The sequence below is a fragment of the Caloenas nicobarica genome, chromosome 6 (assembly GCF_036013445.1).
Source record: "Caloenas nicobarica isolate bCalNic1 chromosome 6, bCalNic1.hap1, whole genome shotgun sequence".
Classification (NCBI taxonomy): Eukaryota; Metazoa; Chordata; class Aves; order Columbiformes; family Columbidae; genus Caloenas; species Caloenas nicobarica.
Genome location: NC_088250.1, coordinates 2,421,865 through 2,436,882, shown reverse-complemented (window position 1 = coordinate 2,436,882; position 15,018 = coordinate 2,421,865). Strand labels below are relative to the sequence as shown.

At 45.7% G+C, this 15,018-nt stretch overlaps 1 protein-coding gene across 2 annotated transcripts; it reads right to left on the bottom strand.

Annotated features, from left to right (window-relative positions):
* Positions 1 to 741: 741 nt before the first annotated feature.
* ORC2 (origin recognition complex subunit 2) lies at positions 742 to 14,818 on the bottom strand. Of its 2 annotated transcripts, none has more exons than XM_065637918.1 (16): positions 14,552 to 14,818; positions 13,473 to 13,616; positions 13,091 to 13,177; positions 12,141 to 12,230; positions 11,359 to 11,390; positions 9,994 to 10,051; positions 9,219 to 9,400; positions 8,497 to 8,595; positions 7,388 to 7,497; positions 6,530 to 6,662; positions 6,042 to 6,138; positions 4,445 to 4,591; positions 3,688 to 3,859; positions 3,297 to 3,358; positions 2,435 to 2,553; positions 742 to 1,777 (listed from the first exon to the last, which is right to left on the bottom strand). In XM_065637918.1, exons 1-16 carry the CDS (start codon positions 14,640 to 14,642, stop codon positions 1,691 to 1,693), a joined length of 1,710 nt encoding a protein of 569 aa, XP_065493990.1. In that variant the 5' UTR covers positions 14,643 to 14,818; the 3' UTR covers positions 742 to 1,690. The 2 variants fall into 2 exon arrangements, with proteins under 2 accessions (XP_065493990.1, XP_065493991.1); XM_065637919.1 differs by having other exon boundaries at positions 742 to 1,740.
* Between the last annotated feature and the right edge of the window lie 200 nt (positions 14,819 to 15,018).

The following is a 15,018-nucleotide window of genomic DNA, read 5'->3' as shown; positions in this document are numbered from 1 at the left end:
AGGGTTTTCTGTTGTGTGTGTTTGTTTTTTGTGGGGTGTTTTGTGGTGGGGAGGTTGTTTGTTTAATTAAAAAAAATCTCCCAGTAGCACACCTTACCATCTCTGGATTAATATGCACACTGGAAGAATATTTAAACAAAATTTAAATACTGCCATTGCAAATTTGTAACGCACTACATGGTGTCTTCCATAGTACTCAGAATATAAATTAAACGTGAGTTTCACAGGAGCTGCAGCGAGAGTCAAAGGACTGCAAAACAGGATGTGGTTGCTGCTTACCTATAAGACAATTTAAAGCTGTAAGACTTTTAAAGTTTCTCTAACAACATCTCTTCAAGCAGCAGAGTTTTTGTTCTTGAACTCTACACCTAACTTACAGAACCTGGGTAAGACACAATACCTAGAGCCCAGTTCTAGTGGTTCTGACAGCAGCCTAAGTAGTGACAGGCAGGATCTGATACATTTTGGACAGTTTTGGAATTGCAGCCTGTAAAATGCAAGTGCCACGAAAAGAGAAGGTTAATTGGAAAGTGTTCCGGGGGAAGAAGGTGGAGAGTACTGCTGGCATGTGCCAGAAGGATCTCTGTCTTCCTATAACATAAAAAGGATAGTGGAAGACAAGACAAGCTAATGAAAATTAATAAAGTACTTTATTTGATTGATTTGAACTATTACAACATTGAGCTGTAACACAGCTACCAAATATGAGACGTACAGAGTCCCTGAAGTCTGGCTGGCAGACTACAATTGATGGAACTGTAGGGCTTACTCCCACATACCTGAGAAAAAAAGTGACGAAAAGCTGGCAAACTTCAGCAGTCTCCCGACCTCTCTAAGGGCTTAAAAAATAGGGAGAGCTTGTCAGTGCCATTTAAGGCCTCCTCCAGGATCAGTGGATGCTCCTGATGTAAAAAATACTTATATACAATCAAGCTTTTAAAAAATAAACACAGAAACTTCACAGCCTATTCGTATTCCTGGATTTCAGCTTGGAAAGTAGATGAAAGACACTGGATCCTCTCACCCCCACCAACAAGCAATGACTTGAGTCCATCATAATTTTGATTTTCTAAATCTTCTTATAAAAGGATTTGGGTTTGGGACAAATCTTTCCATTCTATTGCCAGAATTTAATAAGTTACCCACAGCGTCCCAAACCCACTAGTATTCTCCTTCCTCATGCAGTCCAGGCAGGTCTCTTCGGATTATAAATATTGGCTTCTTCATATGCTGGAGGCCAGTCTTGTGTAACTGGGAAAGGAGCACTGGAAAGCACTCTGGGGAGAGAAGTTGCACCAGTAGCACAAACTAAAGCTCTGGGTTGCGCTTCCCAAGGAAACAGCTCCAATCAAACCCTCGTGTCTGGTGAGGTAGAGAGCAGAAAGCACAATCTTACCAAGTTTGTTTTTCTGGCTGTAAGGCTGGCTGCATAGATACGGAGAAGGCATCATCTGAGCTAAGAGACAACACAGGCAAATCCTACAGAGCAAGAGATGCCTTGCTTACAGAAGCCATCAGTCCAAACTACCTGAAGTAGTTGAACAACAATCATCGTTCGTGACAATTATGACATTTCAGTAAGTAGTCCAGCAGCCTTGGGGTTGGAGGGAGAGAGATCCGAGCGTAGGCAGGACCCTCTCCAGCAGCCCTTGGAAGCAGTTGCCATAGACGCTCTGAGAACACAGAGGTGTCACACATCTTCATCCTCTTTCTCCAAGAAGTCGGTCAAGGTACTGTCATCTACAGGAATTAATAAGTATTCCACACCATCACCTCCCTGAGAACAGACACGCATACACATTTCTGTTAACGCCAGCGCACAGGGCAACGCAAGCCGCTCGCTAACACTGTGACACTAACGTTCATTTGCAGTCTGGGTGAGAGCTGGACAGCGTTCCGGAGGACAACATTGCTAAAAAGCAGGAATACTTCACTAGAGCAACATTGGAAATGCACAAATACTGAGAAAAGGCAGTGTGTGAGAAATCTTCTGGTGGTCTGTGCTAGTCTGACAAGACACAGCTCCTCAATGCTGCGTTCCCATACTTAGTGCTGCTTTACTGCCTCATTGTTGGGACCAGCCAGCGTTCCTCCCTCGTGCAAATACAGGGAACTGTTGGAAGCAGACTGCCAGGCTCCTGAGTCTGGTGCTTCTCAGGCTCTTTCGGAAGAAAAGGCCTGTAGGTTGCTGAGTAACCAAAGCGCACTGCATTTTTACAGCCCTCTGTCTGTGCAAAGCGCGTTGACGAACTGGAGTCATGGACAGAACCGCAGCTGCAGAATTTCAGCCCTTTGCTCGTTCCTAGGGGCTTCAAACCGTACAGCCTCACTGTAAGCTGCAGAGCAGTGTCTTAGGGACACTTAGGAGCAAGTAAGCCTATTTTTTTGTTTAAGGTGGCTGAATACCCAGAGTTACCTTCTTCCCCCAACTCACCCGCTTGGTCCGGATGAGCTTGTGGTCCCTGAATTCTGTCAGCTGTGCCCGGAGCGTCAGGTCGCTGTTCACAAGGAAAGCCTCCCGACACTGCTGGTAGAAGTCTTGGAAAGACAGCCCTGGAGATAGAAAAAGGTGAGAACAAGAAACTGAAGTGGTAAGATTTGTCAGATTTGTCCAGGTCCAAAGCCATGTTATCTCCACCTACAAATCTTGCTTTGGCTTAGACCACAGTGGCTACAGTAACATCATCACTTCTTTCAAGTATACAGCCAAGCTAATTTTTCAGCAATTAATGGAAAGCAGCTGAATTAACATTCCAGTCACCCTGTTTGCCTCACGGGATTTTAACAGTACTTTAAATGCACTTCCCAAGATGGTTAGTCTTTGCCATTAATATGTTATTTATATTCCCTGCAGCACCTCTTAGAGACGGTTGACAGAATATTGTACATGTATCCTAGAAAGCAAGGACACGCCAGGAGTCACGCAGACAGGGGCAGCACAGGAACACAATCTCCTGTCTTGCCCTAGCCCTTTAAGAGTCAGTTATGCAAATTCATATTCTTCCTTTATTTTAATTTTTTAACTCCACAGCCCACCACAAATGGTCTCACTCATGTCTAAACATCAAAGCAGGCGACAATAAGAGGAGGTCCGTCAGAACCAGCCAGTCGACTGACCTCCTGTCAGTCAGACATGGTACCACTAGAAAGACAGTCTGCACTGTGAGTCTGGCTGAGCCAGCGGTTACAGTGCTGCTCTTGCTGGGGATGTCACCTGCGTAACAAAAGCCAGCGCCACTGGGACTGAACTGGTAATGGTGACACCCCAAACAGATGAGGAAAAGGTGGGTGCATACCTGGATAAGATGGGTTGTCCTTGTACTCCAGCTGGTAACGAGCAAGCAGTCTGAATATCCCCCTATGTGGAAGGAGAGGAGAAAAATTAAAAAAAAAAAAAGCACAAAAACCAACACAACAAACCCCAAACCACCCACCATTAGAAAATATTAACTGATTTCTCCCTCACGACCAAGGACTTTGTGCATGAATCTTGCCACTGGACAAGGCTTGCTATCCAAATGCTGTTCGTTTAAAGCAACCAATCAATTGGAAGCCAGGTCCTACCACCTTCATCTTGAACATTGTTGTCAGAAAACAGGGATTGACTCCTGCTGGGTGAAGACCAGAATAACCCAGTAAGGCCTGGATCCTCAGTGAGTGCTGCTAGGAAGTACGGCAGTGCCTCACCTGGCATTGGGAGTGAGACTGCGCAGGACATGCGTTAGGGAGCTCAAAGCCAAAGATCCAGATTGTTGTACTAAAAACGAGTTCTCGTAAGAAGTTTCTTCCGCGTAAGGACTAAATGTGGTTGTTTCATACCAAAGCCAGTTGTAGAGGCTTAGCTTTGCCTGATCCCACACTAGACAGAGAGAAAAGAGCAGACAGAATTGGGAATTGGACAGAATTGGTGTTAAAGAAGTAATACTAAAAAGTATTTAGTTCTACCGTAGTATTTGACGGAACAATGTATGTCGTGAAATTCACAGTACATACACCCAGATGCTTGCAGTACAAGCAAACCAAATTCTCTGCAATAAAACATTTGTGCACATCCCTTTTTCATATTGGCTTCACAGATATACTGTAAATCCTCCCAGACTCAGCAGTGCGCAAAGAATTTCTGGCTGATGAAATTGTTTAGATGCGATGATAGACATAACATCCGATCTCCATTTCAGTAAGTCCCTAAATCAAAGGGTGCCAGAAGCTTGGAGTCTATTTGTATATTACGATCACTGACTGGTAGTTCTCAGTATCTTAATACAGTTTTGGTGTGATGCAGCCAGGGTCCCAGTCTGGCCTTCTAGCTGCTACCACCATATGTGCATCACCAGATTGATTTTGCACATGGACAGTACACATGAGCTTATGAAACATGCTCAGCAGCCCCAAAGTAGAACGTGGATTCTTCTCTCTTTGCTACACCAGGCCCCAAGGGACTCACTGAGAGGAGCATTGATGTGGTCGATAGAGGCAATGAGGTAAATGTTAGGCAGAGAGGATAACTGTGCAAGGATCTGCTGACTTTTTTCTCCTCTCAACATCTGGCTGTCCAGGTTATGAATGAGGACATAGAGCTCCAAAGATGAATCTGCAAGGTCAGAAAAAACAGTAGAGAACCAATCAAAGAAACGGCACACAAAGTGGTTTCCCATTCCTGGCGCAGCCTAGGACTAGTCTCTTCCATCAGGCTCCCTATTCATCCCTCCAATATCAAATCACTTTCCTTGTACAGCTTCCTTCAAGCTCTATCCCACCCTTGGTGTTTCTGAGCACCTAAAAGAGTGTTTCTCAATTCACTGTACTGCAGTTTGCACCACAGCTACAGTTCTTTTTGCAGTTTAAGCTTTTCTCTTTATAATCCGCTTTCCACTGGCTCACGGCTTTACCAGGAACTGCCCTTTTAGCTATGACTTTTAGTCATGTGATTCAAGGTCACCCAAATGCATTTTCAGGATGCAAATCTAAGCTGCTTTTGAGTTACATGACTAGGATCCTTAAACTCCACCTCGCACATTTTCTATTCAGTGTTGGAACCAAAGCATACTAACTTAATTGGAAATCTTTCCCATCGAGTGCTCAAAGGAAGTTCTAAAGCTTGGATAATGCAAATGGTAGATGTTAAAATTTCCAGCGAGCTTGTTGCTGCTGTTCTTATCCCTAGGAACAGCTCTTTCCCCAGTCCAGAAACAATTCCAGAACAGCAGCCACTTTTCATGCAAATGAATACGTACTTGGCTGCCGATGGAAACCAAAGGTTCCTCAGACTCCTTGTCGGATCAGCTGTAGCGTACTACATAAGGCTGATCTATGTAGATTCAGGTGTGTACTGCCATTAATCAGTCTTTTTCACTTAGTCTCACCAGAAATACTCACAAGGTAATGATGAAAAACCGAATGAAAACACCAATACCAAGCACAGTTAAGATTCCATGGCAATTTGTGTACGCATGCACAAGCAGTAAAACAGACATTCAAAAAGAATTCAGCAAGCATTCCATGTGGCAATACCTGCTTCATTTGCATTTGAATCCAATTCTAGTCTGCCTGTTTGACATTGCTGTCCTTTATTTCATTTTAATGTCAGTATTTTCATATATTTAAATTAATATTCCACTAAACCATATACATTTAAGCCTATACTGAAATTTACGGAAAGACCCTCGGGCCATGATTTTCCAGAGAAGCTCAAACGACTTGGTATCTGTCAACAATTGTCATTCCAAATCATTTGCGAGCCCTTCATTCTGTTGATTTCAGTGAGGTTGACACCTGGTCCTCAAGCAGCCACTAAGGACCATCCTCCCTCGTGTAGCTTGAGTTTCCCTATCCTGTCTTCCACCAGGAAACACTGACTGAAGTAACAGCCCGGGATCATGTACACATATATTCCTGGTGCATATATGTTTTCATATACGTGGCATAATTACAAGCTACAATAAACTCATAACCTGTAAACGCCCATATGAAAACTATGAGGAGAGAAAACGTCCAGGCTCTCCTAACAGTAAGTGGACTCTGTATAAAGTTAGTCATTTTACCTTCTTTAAACCTTTTAACGATGAATTCAAGATGGTCAAGGGGGCTGTGGAAGGTCCCTGTATGGTCCAGTACCTCCTCTGTGATGGAGTTGAGAATCTGGAAAAGAAAACAGCAGTCACTTCTGAAGGGCTCTGGCACAGAGGGACCCGGCGCAGAAAATCTGAAACTGAGCCCTTGAGCGTCACCAGGGAGGTAATCTGATTTTTACCGTCAAATCCCCAGAACAGCCAACATAACCAAAAAATTTCTACCCCTTTTCAAAATAGTGACATAAAAGAAGGTTTTAGACTGATAAGTATCTATTAATGATGGGAATTACTGCAATTCTTTCTTTAAACTCTTAAAAGAGAGATAGGAACTGCTCTTCATTCAAGAGTCTCCTGCTATAGGATGCAGCAGCTTTCCTCAATATTTTACATGGAAAGACTTTAGAGGTAACTGTAACACAGGATGATTAGATAAACCCATGAGCTTTTCGCACACTTACAGATCTCACAGTGATGCTGGGGAAGTATCCATTGACCACAAGGTGAACGGAATCCTGGAGCACAGAGGTACGAAACTTCTCCAACAAATCACGCTTTGAGCCCAGTCCATAAAGCACGATGTTGAAACCCCAGCTGCAGAAAAGTCAGCAAATACACTCAATCAAAAAACTACAAGTCCCTTTTTAGGTCCATACGTTCATCAAGCAAAATGATCCATTGCAATCTTGCCTCTAAAAATTTCATGTTTCATCAACTCCAGGCTCATCAGCTTTCATCAACTTCAGCTCACAGCTGACAGCTAAGGTTAGCTGCAAGGAATCTGAAATGTGGCATGTGCATCCTAGTAAAAGAAGTGTTTTAGCAGCCCGGAGGCCCACGAATTTAGCAAAACATCTATGGAAAAAAACAGTATTGGCCAAGAATGAGACTAGATCTGCAACTTCAGATAACAATGAGTAACTAGCATTCATGTTCACCTCCTCACCAGTGATTATATTCAATGTTTACCATGGATCACAGCAATTACAAAAAAAAAAAGCAAAATTAAACTATTCTCATATCTCTTTCTTATCCTAATTGTTCCACAGAGAAAGAGGCAGGAAAGCATCAAGAGAACGTGGCAGGGCATCACAAAGCTTGCTTTATTTTTGAGAAGCAGGAAAAGCATCATCTTGACCAGAAAGATAAAATTTACACTGCTAACGTTTGCAACAGAACCGCATTTTAAATGTAAGCAATCAAGCAAAGAAAAAAAAGTCGCTCCTTAACTCATCCACGAGATATTGTTGACATGAGGGTAAGTTCACTGGCAGTGCCTGTTTACTGGGCTTCTTCGGTGATTCTCATCGGATACTTACTGTAAATGCAGCATCCACTTGGAAAACAGGGATTCATGTTGCTGGTTTAGCTCTTTAATTTCAGCAGCATAGGCAAGGGGAGCTTTTTTCAAAAGGTCATGCAGTGTTTGCTGTGTTGAGAAAGAGATAAGATGTCACTCAGAGCTGAGAAAAAACCAAGACATATCCGGAGTCTTTACAAATACCCCTCTAGTGTGCTCTCTAGCTAGGGAGCAGAGCAGTTTTCACCAATGGTGCACTCAATTGGTGGTTTTTTTGATGAAGACCCCTCTAAGAACAGTTTTGCTGCTGGAGAAAACAAAGCAGAGATTAAGGAACCTTCTTATGGGAACTGGCAGCCAGACTAGGACTAGAACCGATACTGCACTGTTTTATCTCTTCCTGCTGAGAATAGGAAAACCACTGCCGAAATAACGGCCACGCTGAGATCCCATACAGCGCCAGGGAGACACCAGCATCCCACCCCTGCTCGCAGGAGCAAGGGCTTCGATCGCCGTGCTTAGCACTGGCTCAGGCGTTTGTCACTACAGGAGAACGCTCACAAGCATCGGCTTACAAAAGAAATACAGCAGAAAGGAAATAATGTGCAGCTGACAGATAAATGTAGAAAATGTATTATTTCAAAAGCATCAAGAATGAAATGACTAATTCGGCTTTAAAATATGCTGCGATGTTGATGTTTAAACAGCACAGTAGCATGCCAAATGACATCAAATCTACACTGGTCTCCCTTTCCCTTCAGTTTTAACAGCTTTGCTTTCCACTCCCTTGCAGTAGAAGACAGTTTACTCTGGAAAGAACACCAAGACAGCTGCAATGAACCAGACAAACACAGCACTGAGAGACAGAACCGCTAGGCCGTCAGCTGCTTTGGAGCCAGCAGGAGATTTGATACTGACAGCCTGGATTTCCTTCCAGAGCTGTTCTGAAAGAACTTGTTAAGAATCCAGATGTTTCTCTGGGTAGCAATTCCAGACAATCTGCATACATGCCATCTTTTAAAAACACAGACAGGTGCAAAGAGCAGTCCTAGGCACAAGAGCTCCAAGGAAATCTTCATCAAAGAAATCAAAAACTGCGGGAGTTGTGTGATTCACTATGAAACGTACCTGGTTCAATCTTCTTTTCTGCAACTTCTGGAGCGTTCGGTCCGAAGTGAGCACTTTGGAACTGCTGTGCGCTTCAAAGTATTCCTCCACCAGATTGCTCTAAAAAATGGACAGCAAGGTCAGCAACACTCCTGCTATCAAGTCACCCCTTTCCCTTTGCACCCACAAACACGTCTGAAAATGGCCAATACGAGACATAGAGCAAGGATGAATAAAAAGTCAGAAGATATTTGCAAAAATGGCTTCTACAGAAGCATTCTGCCAAAGCTAACCTAATCAGATGGTCCTTTCCTGAAGACAGAGACAGAAAAAAGTGTTCTGACAGAACAGAACACAGCAATAGCTCTAAGGGGGCATGGGGATCCCTTGAGCTGGAAGGAAATCAGACCACAAAGCTGAACGCCAAGCCAGGAAGTCATCTGTGCCTTTTTTGGTGCTATAGACTCAATTTCTTCATCCTTTCTCAGTACCAGATCTCCTTCTCCATGGACATGCCAGGACTTATCTCTCCGGAGCTACTGAGGCCACCAACCGGACTGGCCCATGCGACGCCCGTCGCATGGGGATTGCCCACATGTACAGCAAGCCAAGCCAGCTTGTTTGATTTGAAACCAGCCCAGCAGTTCTTCCCCACAGTTTGGTGTGGTCACTGACAGCTTGTTGTCACTAAATATCCCTAAATATCCACTAAATATCAGGCATACATTTTTCTGCACACTCACCATCTTGTCCTCCTTAACTTTCTTGGCTAGGGTGCTTGTGAGAGGAGACACAGATGCAGCCTTAGTTTTTCCTGGGGTCTTTTGACCTGATAAACCAGCGCTGCCTTCTTTCTGGTCTTCTTCATCCTCCTCTGAGCAGGAAGCAGAATATTCACTCTCACTTTCTAAATCAGGATCTGGAGCTAGAGGACAAATTTAAGGTTAAAAGCTAGCAATGACTTCTTACACAGAACACATCTGGCACCATCTCGCTCTCTCACTTACACACTCCAGATGTTTTTCGAGCATATGATTCCTAAATATATTTCACAGAAAAGTAAATGCTTAACATACATTGCCGTTTCTTTCCCAGTTCCAGGCTCACAAATTCTTGTTTAGTAAAGATTGCTCCTTGACACCAACTAAGAAACATAATCCTACCATAAAAAGTGACTAAAGAACGGACAATGGAATTCCCTATTTCTCATTTTTATGACTTGGTTCAAGCAATTTGTGCCAGACATAAGTGTCAGCATAGGTTAGAGTACTGAGAGTTTTGTCTTTTTTGATCATGTTACTGAACTTGGTGCTTCTAACGCTTCCATCCTTTTCCTAAGTATCAATCTGTCATAGGGAAAAGGTCTGCACGGACTTCTTTAAGGACATTTCTACACTCCGCAGGGTGAATCAGGTTGCTTCAGTCAGGCTGCTACTACGGGCAGAGGCCCACCAGGAGAAACTCTCCTCCGAACACCGTGCCTCACGGTGGGAGCTGACTGCAAAGGCTCATCTTTACCTGCTAGCCTCTTCCGGAGTCTGTAAGGGGTGGTAGATACAAATTCTTTCTTTTTACTCTGTAACAGCAAAGAAAAAACATGCATCAGAAGAAACATACACTTCCTCAAAACAGCCCTCTGCCAAGCAAAGAGTAGAATGAGGTTACATTTCCAAGCTATTTCAACCCACAAGAAATGTGGAAAGCAGAGGCAGGAAGTATGGAGAGTTATTGTTTTGCCATTCAGAGCTAGAGGGGCGCAGGATCAGGTTCCAAAAGGGGCTTAATCCTTTCAAGTAATGTCCCGAGATGGAGGTAGAAAAGAGTGAAATCTCCAACCAAGATGCCAATCCTGGCCCCTCAGGTAGAGTCAAACTGAAGCAATGACAGACTGGAAATGCTTCAGCTCCCCGAGGCAGTCGCCTTCCACATCACACTGCCCACTCAAGGTCATTTGGAAGTCCACTATGAAAACTGCTGCCAGAACGACAGAAGACCATTCTGGATACTATACCCAGAAGAAGTACAGCAAAGGGAACCCAAGTGGCCTGGGCTCATCAAACTGCAGCGGCACGTCTTCCTTACATGTGTGCAAAGCACACGCCTGACTCGGACGCCAGATTAAGTCTGCAGTACTTAGGAAACACTTTTGTTAATCCTGACCAAGTGGACATGAAATAATTGAGGAGCGAACACGGCATCCTAAACCAGCATCTCTTACAGGCATATTGCATCCTGGAATCTTACACCAGAAAAGCCGTGCATAAATTTCTAGTATGACGCTATACCATTTTAGAGAGCCAACTGTTTCACAGCACTCTCTTTATAACCACAACTGGCAATCCTGGGCTGTATCTCTCTGTAGCATCACAAAAGATTATGTCAACTTACACCCACCCCCCATTATCACATTTAGTTTCTATAAACCACCACTACAGTAAGAAACTGAACAGCATGACAATTCTTGAATTCTTGTTCTAACAGCACTCCTTACAATTAAGGCTGTTTCTTCCTTGGATGAGAAACTGGAAAGCTGGAGTTTAATAGTGTATTAAGGGACTGTCTAACATCCTCATTTGTGTGATGCAAGGAAATAGTCTCCTCCCGTGCTAATTCAGTTGTCAAACCCACTGTTTGCCCACTGACTCTAAATCCCGTGGTCCTGATTAATGGCAGCTCCAGTTCTCGCTTGAGTTACTCCTGCCCAGCTGGATTAGGAGAGACATCTGTACTGTGGACAAGGCTTTTCAAGGTCCTTCCTTTCTACAGCTGTAGCAATTGGCCAGTTCAAGTTTTTAAAGTGAAAAAAGACAACAAGAAACAACAACAAAAACCCCACAAAACAAACCACCACCAAACTCCAAGCAAGGTAGAGTGATCACTCACCCTCTGCTGCACTTTGTTTGAACTTGGACGTTCTGCAAAGCAAGAAACAGCGTTGTTCAGAGCACTTCATATTTTCAAGAGTGGCACAAGATGGTCCATTAGAAAAACAGGCATTCGCTATTCAGAGGTACACTGCACCAAAATATCAGCTCCCCGGGTGGTTAATCCTGACGGGAGCCTTTAGTTCCTCATGGCAAAGAGAGAACAGTCAACATTGTTACCACAGAACACAGCTTTTAATTCTGCGCACAGCTTTGGGACACCATCAGCAGGAGGGAAGAGGCTGAAAAACGAGGTCATGTCCTCTCCCTGAGCACATCCAACTCCATTTCTGGGCACGACATAATGTGCTCTTACCAGTGCTGACCTGCACTGACTTCTCCCACCTGTATTTCTCCCTACAGCACTGGGTGCTTGAATATTATATCATAAAGTATGAATTTACACATGAACACCCACACAATTCTATCCACTTGGTGCTCAGCACATCTGCTCAGCCCGTATCTCTCTCGAGCCCAAGCATTTCTCTTGAGCATAGAGGAAATCACGTAGTGCCTCAGCAGCAGAGGAGAGAGAAGTTCCCATTTTCTCTACACCAGCAGGGCAGAATAAAGGAGCTGACACCCAGGTGAACCAGAGGCCACACAAACCAAGCAGTTCCGTCTACAATGGTGAGCTGACAGGAATACTCGAGCGTGACAGAAGCTGACACTGCAGCATCCAAATAGAAACAGAACACCCATTCACTCAGCTTCAGTTCCCCAAGGCAGGACAGGACTTACTGCTGCTTTGCGGGGTTTTGGCTGTCTTCTCAGGGTGCTCTGAGTGACCAGCTGCAACCATCTGTCCTGGTGTCTGGGCTAATTCAGACGCTGCAGGAAACGGGGAAGAGAAGAAGTTTCACACGTCGGGTACAAAACTGCCAGCTCAGGCTAGTCAGCCATGGAGCCGTACACCTGAAACTCTCTGACTATTAATCTCCTAGTTACTTCAGAAAGTGTATCAGATACTTCATTTTTTTTTTTCTAAGCCTAATGGTGAATATAATCCTTAACAAACATTTTCAAAGGCTAAACTCCTCAGTTAATTCAATGTATGAGTATAGCTGAGGCAATGGCAGAGCACGCTTTGCTCCCTGGGAGACCACACGTCTTCAAATCGGAGCAACGTTTGGTCTTGCTCACTTAGTCCTAAACACTAATGAAGTTCAGAAGGTGCTGGGCACACAAAGACTCTTCAAGCGAGAAGAAACATAGTGACAACAGGGCTCAAGCATCTTATTTGAACCAGAACTGCCACTTCTGTCTGCTTCTCCCGAGTGCACAGTTCGCCCAGCAAGCACACTCGGACCCTTTGAGCAGGAGAAATGCCCTGACACACAAAGCTAATACTGCCTTTTTGACTCTTTGCTACATAATGAATTATTCTCAGATCCTCATAAATTACACAAATAAAACCCCTGCCATTCTTTCACACTTACAGACTTTCTCTCAGAATTAAGCAAATTCTATTTTTTCTTAGGTGTTTATTTATTATCTGTATTTCTTATCCCCACCATGCCTTTGCTTTCTCGTAGCCCTCTGCTTTTGTTTCTGAGGAAGACTGATTCAGAGCCAGATAAAAACTACTGAAATACTGCAAACATATTGAATAAACAGAAGTGACAAATCACGTTAAGAGAGCACTCAAGAAAAGACCGTAGCCAGGGCAAGAATTAAAGAGGAAAACATACCCAGCTCTACCATTTTGCTGGAGTGTCTGGGAGTCTGGAATGAATAAACTTCACCACCACTTACACTTGACCCATTTCCCATTGAACCTGTGAAAAGAAATGTTACTTGTAGCTATTTAAAAAGCACTGGTATAATCCCAACCCAAGGAGGATGGCATGCAGCATTTACTGTTTGACTCAAAGGACTCTTTCTATTGCAGGTGTTATGAAATAAACATAATAATAATATCCTAGAATCATTATCCTCCCATCTACCTGTTTAACCACAAACACAGCTAGAGCTGGTCAGCCCTCAAAAGCAATTTCATCAACATTGTACAACCTTGACAATGCACGAATCTCCTGAAATCCCAGCTGTGTGTTAGGTTTTCCCCACTAATACCTTGGGCACATATTCCAAGTGCAGCAACATAGTTCTTCTCTTCCAGGATCTCCTGAGCTCCATCGTCGGAAATATCCTCAAGCTTCTTCACAAATGTCTTCAAAGTGACTGTCAGCTGAGTCTTATCCTTCCGTACTTTAATACCTAGCATTGCAATAAGAGCTTTAACCTCCTGCTATTTCATTGTTTCTACTGCAGTAGTATGCAGCTACCCCATTTAGAGACCAAGTTCCTGTTGGGTAAATCACTAAACAAAGTCGAAAAGCTGTCCTGCTAAAAGAACAGCTGGCTGTGCACTGGTGCTCAGCTGACCCTGCAGCTGTCAGTCCATCCTTTACCACACAAGCTGGTCCCTGCAGTCCCTGAGGACAAGATCCCCATTTCTGCACACACCAGCTTCCACGGTTTGGGAGAAATCACAGAAGCGCAGTGTGTTTGGGGCTGCAGGGAGATCCCCCAGCCCTGCTCACGCAGGGTCACCAGAGCAGATCGCACGGGTCGGTCCAGGCGGGTTTGAATGTCTCAGAGAAGGAGACTCCACAGCCTCCCTGGGCAGCCTGCTCCAGGCTCTGGCACCCTCACCATGAAGAAGTTTCTTCTAATCTTTCAGTGGAACCTCCTGTGTTCCAATTTGCACCCATAAACCCAGGCGGGTTGGAATGTCTCAGAGAAGGAGACTCCACACCCGCTCTGGGCAGCCTGGCCCAGGCTCTGGCACCTCCCAGCAAAGAACTTTCTCCTCATGTCCAGACGGACCCTCCTGTGCTTCAGTCTGTGCCCGCTGCCCCTCACCCTGTTGTCAGGCACCACTGACCTGTCTGCTCCACCCTCTGACACCCACCCTGAGATATCGATCCCATCGATCAGATCCCTCTCAGCTCCTCCCCAGCTGCACAGCCCCAGCTCTCCCAGTCCCCCCTCATCACAAAGACGCGTCCCTCCGCTGGACTCTCTTCAGTGACTCCTCGTCCTCAAGCTGGGGAGCCCAGCACTGACACCGAAGGCCTCGTCCCGCCCCCAGCCGCCCGGAGAAGGTCTCCCTGGACCGCTCCGGGGGCGCTGCCCCGGGCCGGCCGTACCTGAGTCCTCAGCGATGTGTTTCAGGACCTCCTCGTCGGGCACGAACTTCACCTCCAGCGCGCCGCGGTGCCTCCGCCCCGGCTGGCTCATGGCGAGCGCCGCCCGGCCCCTCAGAACCGTCCTCCGCCTCGCCGCGCTCCAGCGGGCCCGAGACTCGGGCTCCCGCCTCCTCCTCCCCTCCCGGCCGCCCTCCGCGGCGGCAGCAGGAGGCGGGGGCGGCCTCACCGGCAGAGAACGGGCGGCTCCACCGCCCTCCCTCCCTTCCTCACAGCCACCGGGGCGGGCGCCGCCGCGCCTGACTGACGTGCGTCCAGGCCAATCCGCGACCTGCTTTCCTGTCTCACCTCCCGCCGGCGGGAGCGGCGAGAGGGCGGGACTTCCGCTCCCAGCCCAGCGCGCTCCCGCCGGGCGGGAACGCGGGGTTGCTATGGAAACGCGAAGCCGCCGTGAGGGAACCGTGGGGGCC